Genomic DNA, 9,373 nt, shown 5'->3' with positions numbered 1-9,373 from the left:
ATTATTATTATTATTTATTAAGCACAAATAATTTCCCCTATGCAGTCCTTGGTGCCAGTGTTTGTTGGCTTCTTGTGATATGACTAATAAAAATCGGATCCCTCGGTTAACCCCTTTTCTTCTCGTTCATTACATAACGAGAGTCTCGAATCCGGCAACATTGATGCTTTCAGATAGCATGTGTGGGTTTGTTAACCGGTTGCCCTCACGTAAAAAACGTAAGGTTCTCGTGACGCCTGCGGCAGAAAGGATGTTCTACATCCGCCGCCAAGGTCTGTGGCTGGTGGCGCTGGCTAAAACTCCCAGGGTTCTACTAGGAAACATGAATACCAAAGATAGCGGATGGGGAAACGGCGCCGTGGTAGCTCAATTGGTAGAGCATCGCGCGCGAAATGCGAAGGTTGTGGGGTGGTTCCCCACCTGCGGCAAGTTGTTTTTCCATCCACTTGAATTTCCATTAATTTATCGTTTCCTTATTTCATTTATTAAGCACAACTAATTTCCCCTATGTTGTCCTTGGTGTTAGTGTTTGTTGGCGTCTTGTGATATGACTAATAAAAATCGGGCCCCTCGGTGAACCCCCTTTCTTCTCGTATATATATATATGTATGTATGTATATGCCTGTGTGTGAAAGCTAAGAAACGGTGTTTACCCTAATTGTACCACGAGACTACAAATACAACCCATACGAGTTTCAGAAAGATGGCCTCGCAGTTCAAGAAAAATTCGGTCTGGTCCGACACGCGATTCCGGGATCAACGGCTTTCCGGGGTGGTCGCTCTGACATCTGAACTAACCAGCAGGCTAGCCGAGCGCAGAGCAAGGGCGACTTAATCGACAACCCGAGGCACTGGGACACTGAAAATGGCGAACCAGTTCCACGGAAGCCCGCAGGGGCGAGGGAAGTACCTGAAACAGAAAAATTGCTTCCATCGGAATGTAGCACGAAGGTGTGTATATATATATATATATATATATATATATAGATGCCTTCACAAGCCACCAAACAACGCACTTACTAGTTAACGGAAATAACACATTCATGGAACTGAAAGGAGGAAACGAAAAGATGTTCCACATCCGCCGCCAAGGTTTATGAGCGGTGGTGCTGGCTAACACTCGTAGGGTTAAAACTAGTAGTAAAACAGAAATACCCAAGACAGTGGATGAGAAAATGGCGCCGCGGCAGCTCAATTTGTAGAGCATCGCACGTGTAATGCGAAGACGTGGGATCGTGACCCACCTGCGACAAGTTGCCCTTGATGTCATTGGTTGTTGGCTTCGTATGATATGATTAACAGAAATCGGGTCCCTCGGTTAGCTCCCTTTCCTCTCTATCGTATATATATATATATATATATATATATATATATATATATATATATATATATATATATATATATATATATATATATATATATATATATATATATATATATATACGATAGAGAGGAAAGGGAGCTAACCGAGGGACCCGATCTTTACACCAAATGATGCCGCAATAAACTGGAAATTATTGTTGGTCATCTTCCGTAAGATTGCCGCCGTTACATAACCCAAAGTTAAAGTTATAGGAGAGGCAGCACGTCAGAAATGCCCATTCCGTAATCGAACACGACAAGGCCTTTCGCGGATAGCGCGGTGATCCCTGTGCGAATTCGTGGACCGCTTTCCTGACGCACTTGCACAATAGCGCCGATTGCCTTGATCAGTGTTTCAATTAATGTCTCGTGAGAACAGTGATGTGACCTGACCGCTTTCTTAATCAGCGAAAAAACGACTGTGCAAAACAAACAGTGGCAACTCTCACGTCACCGCTCTTGCACGAGCTGAAGTGACAGCTGGCACGGAGAGCAGGCGAAAGCAAAATTTAGAAAAAGAGAAAGAACAAGACCCAAACGCGCTATATTTGTGTGATTAAACCCTATATGACTCGAGGGGAGCTCTGAGACTAGTAAGCTAAAAGAACAAAAGAAAAAATAAGCTGCCATATCATCTTTTGCAAATATGGTAGGTGTAGATGCTACGTCTGCCGGCCGTGAAGACTCGGCGTAGAATATGACTGGCATGATGACGTGACGTCGGGAGCGCCAAGAAATCAGTCTTTTATATGCCACCTGCTGAGCATGCGCAAAATTATCTGGTGCCACCGTGAGAATGCGCTGATTGTACAGAAGGGCCCAGGCTCTCTATTTCACGTACAATAAGGTGACGAACGTACACTGTAGAGCAACACGCACACCGACTGTGACAGATCGCACGTGGGATTGCATGTGAGGGATATGTACAAGGTGTTTCTTTAGCGGGAAGAAGATTTTAAAGAGTGCCCGTGGCAAATAGCACGATTCTAATTTTTGAACTGTATTGCTCAATGAAACGGTCACTAAACGTAAAAAAAACGACAAAGCCTATTTGATTAATTTAGAAGATTAGACTGGTTAGCTCGCTAATGTAGTTTTTAATGTTTTTAATGGCACTCAATGGCTTCCTCAATATTTGATTTAAAAAGTGTTGTGGCGTATGTCGCAGGCATTTTTTAGCAATTTTGTGAAGTTGAAGAATATCACTGTGTATATCATCGCACAACAATAGTAAAAAGCACAATAAGGTCAACCCAGGAACTCATTTATCACAGACCACTATCCAAGAGCACTTTCTTCGGACAAGGAAACAGACGGACCACTGACCCAATTTTGCTTATGTTCTATCCTGTCAAGCTTCTTATATTTCTCTAGAGACCAGGCCAGATTTGTTCGCCGGGTCTCTAAGGAGAAACAGTGGCCTACATCCTCAGCGCGCGCCATGCGTGGCGAGATTACTATTGAAAGCAAGTTTTCTAACGTTCTTCTGAAGCTGCCGCTATCGCTCGTTAAGGTACCTGGCCGTCTTGTCTATTTAATCTACAGCATATGATTACAGGCCAAAGTACACCAAGCAACGTACCAACCACTCCCAGTGCTTTTTGTCACCTCCGCGAGGCATGCGTAGACCGGTACTCACTCTCGTGCCCAAACCTGACCGGTTGCAGGGGCTGAAAGCCCCACGTCTACCCCGACACGTTTCAAGGTCTTTTTCAGGTTCTGACTAATTTGGGAAAGTTTGGCACCGTAATCATTCTCTTATTATCCATCGTTACCTGGCAGTTGAATGGCGATTGTTGTTTCGTCATTCGCTGAGCATGATACCAGCCACAGCGGACAATAGCAACACCGGGTAACCTGCGCCTTGCTGTTACTTGTCTTCTTGCCGCGCATAGCGCGCACTCGGAATAGAAGCCTCTTTTCCTCGAGCGCAATGGTTGGCCACAAACGCCGTACAAGTGACTACCGAAATATTGGTTTTTGATATTAAGGACATAAGCGAAATTTGTGTCAGTTGTGCGTCGGATTCCTTGTGCAAAAAAGAAATACCGTTTTTCACTCGACTGCGACCTCCGATCCATGAAGTGCTGGGTTGACTTCTTTTCTTCTTGCTTTTTTCCGGTGGTGTTACGATGCGATTTATGCTGCGTGTTTCTACGAATATACTAGGTAATATTTACAAATATCCATTTTGAAATAAAAGGAGCTTACCATCGGAGACATGCCGTCAGTGGCGACGACAGTGAGGTGACTGGTGATACACGAACGTCAGACGCTAATAAAAAAATATACACAGTGACGTTTTACTGTCTGAACGTGGTTAAGCTAAAGCGTATGGGAGCTATTCCCTTTGTGTGCATTGCGCGTAGAATGCTTGCAAAGTGGCAAGCCGCTGAGCACGTTCCTCGGAAGTCTCCTAGGCAAGCCAAGCCTGAGCCACTTGCCGGACTTGTTCAGCTCGGGTCATTCGACTCGCGCTGCGCCTTCCTTCTTACTCGGCCCTCGGCCTGTCGATTACGAGACGAACCAGGTGTCTGCATAGCGCACACAAAACCCGTAGCAACTGCCAGAGGAGGTCAACCCAACGAGCTTCCGGCTACCCTCCTCCTCCGGGACGCTTCGCCTCCTTTCTGGATCTCCGCTTCGCTCGAGTTACCTCGACTTTCCTCTAGGTGGCGTTGCTTTGCAGAGCTCATAATGCTACATATGCAAAGAAGAGTGACGCCGTGAATATGCACAGATTGCACCGCCACGTCGAAGCACAAAGGGAAAGAGTGCGAGCGCGGACGCTGCATTGCGACGCCTGATTGCAACAATGCGACGCCTGGTTCACGGGAGCGCAACTCTTTTTTTCACCTCCAGGCCCCTTCCTTGTCAGGCGCTCGCTTCCCTCTCGTGGGCAATTATATCGCTGATTTCACAGAAGGGGTATGTTCACTTGCGCGTAAACATAACGAGGAACCTTTTAAACTTTCAATTTCAGTGGTTTCATAGGAGTTGAAAAATTCGAAGCGAGCTCTCTGTACAAGCCCTCTCAACTTCTGGATTGAAAAAAATACCATTACCCGCAAAACTGTGGCACAACGAATTTCGGCGCTACAGGGAGGCCGCAGCCAGCGCATAGCAGCACCTCTCGAGGCGATGTTCTGCTTACGTCACCCTGTAGCCGGCCTGCTTCGGTTTCACGCCGGCTGATAGCCGAAGGTCGTCGTGCCACTGCTCTTATTAAAATTGCGTTTTTTTTTAGACTTCTGCAGTTATTTGCTGGGCTCGAAATTAAGTAATCTTTCACGAACGCTACGCCGAGTGCTCTTTTTCGATTGCACTACTTTTCAGCACTGTGACGCCAAGTTGCCGAGCAATGACAGTACTTTTCTACATTTTACATCTACATTTTTTTGTTGGGTTCGTAGACGAACTCCACTTCGGATTCGGCGGGCAATGGCGCAGTCGTCGTCCGACGGGTACGTAAAGCCTGTTGCATCTTATTCGTCATCGACGTCCATGGCTCCGCAGCCGCTTGCTCTGCCTTTCGCGTGGTCGTGGGCTAGGGTTGCTAACGTCGTTTCGCTGCATCAGCTAAATTCGCACGTATCGCTGCTTTGCGACAGGTCTCGTACTTCCTCGGCAGTGAACTGGTGCCTCAGGCCACGCTTTTTTTGCTGTCTCGCCTGATCATGCAGATACATGCGAGTGATTCAACTTGTACGGTCGGTGAGGACGCCACAACGCCGACAGTGGCGCCACTCCTTCGACGCGCCACGCAATGCACCACCCACCAGCAAATCCCAACCACGAGCCACAGCCTCGATGATATTCAGCACTGTCGTCTGTTGCAACAGTGGTTCTGTGGTTAGCGCGCTCCGCTAGGGAGCGGTAGCGGAGGCAAGTGGGGCAGAGGATCGGTGGTGGTGGTAACAACTTTATTGACACTCTGCTCAGTTATGACCTGGCAGGCCCGAGTCCTAGAATGGCCCCTCACGAGGAGCGACCCTTTCGGCCCAGGCTACGAGGATCGAATTCTCGCTGTGGCCTCTTTCTTTTAGTTAGATAATATGACGCAAGTTGTTTGCCGTTTGTCTGCCACGGCTTTCTGCCACAGCTTTTTAAAGACGGCGGGGTCACACAATGAGCCAGGTAATGCTGTTGCATTAAAATATGTATGCAGATTCAACTTCAGTGTACATGGCAGTGATGCGAAGCATTCACGTTTTGGTAGAGAATTGTTCATATGATTCATATAACTGTTCCAAAGCGAATGGTCAATTATTTTTGCGACGTGTTGAGAACAAATGCAGAATGCAGAATGCGGCACATGGTGTTCTTTGTTGTTGTGGTTGCTCGGCCCTGTAACGCAAATTGGCGTCACAGATGTTTATTGAAGAGCAGCTCACTCACAGCCCCGCATACTCAAATTGGCGCCTAAGAATTGGATTGAAGAGGAGCGCTTACTCAGCGACAGCTACCAAGTGCACATAGCTAAGGGGACGACACACTTTTTTAGACTGTACTATCTTCGGTATAAGCCCACGGGAACGGCCAGATACACGTCACAGAAAACTGAGTTGAACTCAGCGAGAACGCCTAGAATTGAAGTGATTTCAGATGCCTTAAGATGCCGACCTACTACAGCATGGTATAAGATGGACATCATGAAGTGCTGGTATTCTTATACACTGCCCCCCACTTCAGGAGCACTCACAAATTATGTCACCGCTTCATCAGCGGAACTTAAAAAGATAAAATTTGTTCCAGAAAAGGCACGTAGTTTGGCCCCAGCCAGACCTTTAATGTCTACTACGTTACACGTGTAATAACTACGCAAAAATATACACCAGGGTTGCACCTAAGCTACACCCATATATACAGCGCATTTATGCGCACAGAGTGATCGCTAGCGCAGCGGGAAGGCGTTTGAACATTTTGGTGCTGTCCACGTGGTCATGCAAAGTAAATCAACCCCACCGTGTTTCCAGCAAGTGCCTAATTTCTATTGTACACGCTGTATGCACCTTTACTGACCACGACAAGTACGCTACAGCCAGTGCAGGTAATTCTATACAGCGATTTTGTTTTCCAAATGGTCCACTGGATAATTAGAAGCGAGCAGTAACTTTTCTCTTCGCGTAGTCTTGCTTTCTTTGTTCGCTAGCATAGAGGGAAACTTCTTTATCTGCAGCAAAATTCGGTGAGGGACACAGCAGTCGCAACGACGAGGACTTGTTCTACCGAACAATCCAAGTGGGGCGTAATATCTTCGAGAAGCTTGTCGCACACCCTCTCGAACTCCGCGTCTAAATAATTCTTAGGGACGTTGATGTGATCGGTATTGTTATTACATATTTAAACACAGCGTAACATGCGAAAAAAAAGAAAGAGTGAATGTTAAGAACGAAGCTGGGGATGTGAAGTGGACTTATCCTGCGCTTCTGAGACTTAAAGCAGATATAGAACACAAAATAATATTAATAGAAAAGGAGAGTGTTATGTAATCGCTAGCGCCCCCTACGTTTCCCTCTGCTAGTTACGCAATAAACGCCACTCCCAACTGGGGGATAGGCCAGTGCTGATTCAACCCGCTCACCACGGCGTTTGTTGTCCTTTCTCTTATCAGTTGTAGTCCACAGTAATCAAGATGTAACAGATATAACATGGTGTCAGAAGTCAACTAACCCAACGCAGCAGCTCTTAGGCCCTTCAGTGACGCGGCATCAACGTTATTAAGCATGGCACTCCCGCTTATTCAACCACCCAAACATTTCGAGCCGGGCAGCAATCCCGCCGAAGCGTGGTCGGACTGGAAAGCGGCCTATCAGCTTTACGAAGCAGCATGCGAGTACAGCGCGAAGCCAGAAGCCAGAAGTAGTGTGGCGAGCACTGCTACTTCACGTCATGGGTCCAACATCGCGGAAGGCCGGGGAGACATTCCGTTTCTCTCCGCCAGCTGAAGGTGAGCAAAGAAGCGACACAGTGACAGCCATTTTTGCAAAGTTCCACGAGAGATACCTTCCGTACAAAAACGTGACACAAGGGACAGCCGTCTTCAACAGCATGTGTCAGAAAGAAAACCAGCCCATTGACGAGTTCATTGCTGAACTCCAGCAGCAAGCAGCAAAATGCGACTTCGGTGACAAGCATGACCGCCTCCTGGGCGACAGGATCATCGACGGCATTCGGGATGCAGCACTTCGAGAAAGGCTGTTTCTCGAGAGAGACCTAACACTGGAGAAAATTGTCGTGACGTGCAGAGTTGCGGAAATATCCAAGAAGCGTGTGTCTTCGCTAGCAACGGCAGCGGATGGACAAGAAATGAATGTGGACAACTTGAACAGAAAACACAAGCAAGCTCGACAACAAGCACCCGACAAGCAACAGCCGAGAGGACAACCATCGTTGTACCGAAGAAACAGTCAGCCTAGAGAAACAGTATCTCAACGCACATGCGGCAGGTGTGGAACCTTGCACCAACCCCGACATTGCCCCGCCTACGGCTCTACCTGCTACGCGTGTGGGAAGTTGGGACACTACGCGAGTGTTTGCCGTCAGAAGCAACGAACAATGCAGAGAAAAGTTCGGATGCTTGGCGCCGACCAAGGTGACGACCCTGATCAAGAACTCTTCTTGGGAAGCCTCACCGTGGGCATTGTGGAAAATGCATCATCAGACTGGTTCGAATGCGTCGAAGTTAATGGCCGCGACGTGAACATTAATTTGGACATGGGGTCCGACGTGAACATTCTCCCTGCGCAGCTGTGTTCCCAGAGTGTTGAAATGGAAGCCCCAGCCGACTGTGACAACAGCAAAGGCAAAGGTCACAACTTACCTCGGTGAGCAACTCAACAGCGATTATGAATGGGAGCTCTCTTGCTCAGTGAAAAACAAGCAAAGCATCCTAAAATTTTTGCTAGTCAAAGAAAGCCTCAAGCCTACACTTGGAGCAGCTGCATGCACAGCGCTAGACTTGGTGCACAGAGTCAGGAACATTAAAGCAGTGGAAAAGGCATACCCCTCAGCTTCTCAACAGCTTGAAGCCGTGCTCCAAGAATTTCCTGATATGTTCAGAGGCACTGGAAGGCTACCTGGAGAATACAGCATACACCTCCAGCCAGATGCTAAGCCTACAGTTACTGCCCCTCGTCGTGTACCTAGTGCACTAGGAAAGACTGTGAAAGCTGAACTCGAACGAATGGAACAGAATGGCATAATCAAGCGTGTGACGGAACCAATAGATGGGTGCATCCTATCGTCATAATCACATAAAAAGATGGAAGTGTGCGAATCTGTCTTGACCCAAGGAACTTAAACGCAGCCGTGAAGCGACATCACTATCGCATGCCAGTTCCAGAAGAACTGTTCGCGCGGCTAAGTGGGTGTACAGTTTTCTCAGTTTTGGATGCTAAGAGTGCATTTTGGCAGTTAGATCTTGACGAAAGCAGCTCGTATTTGTGCACATTTGCCGCACCTTGGGGACGCTATAGGTTCCTTCGGGTACCATTTGGCCTCAATACAGCCCCTGAACTTTTTCAGCAAGCAATTGACAGTATCTTTCAACGTCAAGGCCTTGTCACGCCATACTTTGACGACATCTTGATCGCATCAAGAACACTTGAAGAGCATGTGGCACACTTGTGTAAAGTGCTCGGCACAGCACGAGCTAACAACCTCAAACTGAACTGTGACAAACTCAAACTGGGTTTGCCCCCAGTCACCTACCTAGGACATCAGCTGACACAGCAAGGCATGACCCCTGATCCCAGTAAAGTCAAGGCGATCAATGCAATACCAGCACCAACTCGCAAAGCTGAGCTTCTTCGCTTTCTGGGAATGGCAACATACCTCATGAAGTTTGTCCCGAATTTCTCAGCAAAGACACAGCCCCTTCGAGAACTTCTTAAGTCTGACATCGCATGGCACTGGACTCCTAAGATGACGGATGCATTCAATGAGATCAAGAACAAGCTGACAACAGCCCCAGTGTTGCACTATTTCGACCCTGCACAGGCTATAGCCA

The 9,373-nt window shown here is 47.5% G+C and overlaps 1 protein-coding gene across 1 annotated transcript; it reads left to right on the top strand.

Moving 5' to 3' along the window:
* Positions 1–7,254: 7,254 nt before the first annotated feature.
* LOC142591575 (uncharacterized) lies at positions 7,255–8,193 on the top strand. Its single transcript, XM_075703886.1, has one exon. The coding sequence runs from the start codon at positions 7,255–7,257 to the stop codon at positions 8,191–8,193; it is 939 nt and encodes a 312-aa protein (XP_075560001.1).
* Positions 8,194–9,373: the final 1,180 nt, after the last annotated feature.

The sequence above is a fragment of the Dermacentor variabilis genome, chromosome 8, assembly GCF_050947875.1.
Source record: "Dermacentor variabilis isolate Ectoservices chromosome 8, ASM5094787v1, whole genome shotgun sequence".
Classification (NCBI taxonomy): domain Eukaryota; kingdom Metazoa; phylum Arthropoda; class Arachnida; order Ixodida; family Ixodidae; genus Dermacentor; species Dermacentor variabilis.
Note: the sequence above shows the minus strand (reverse complement) of the source record. Positions and strands in the feature narration are given on the sequence as shown.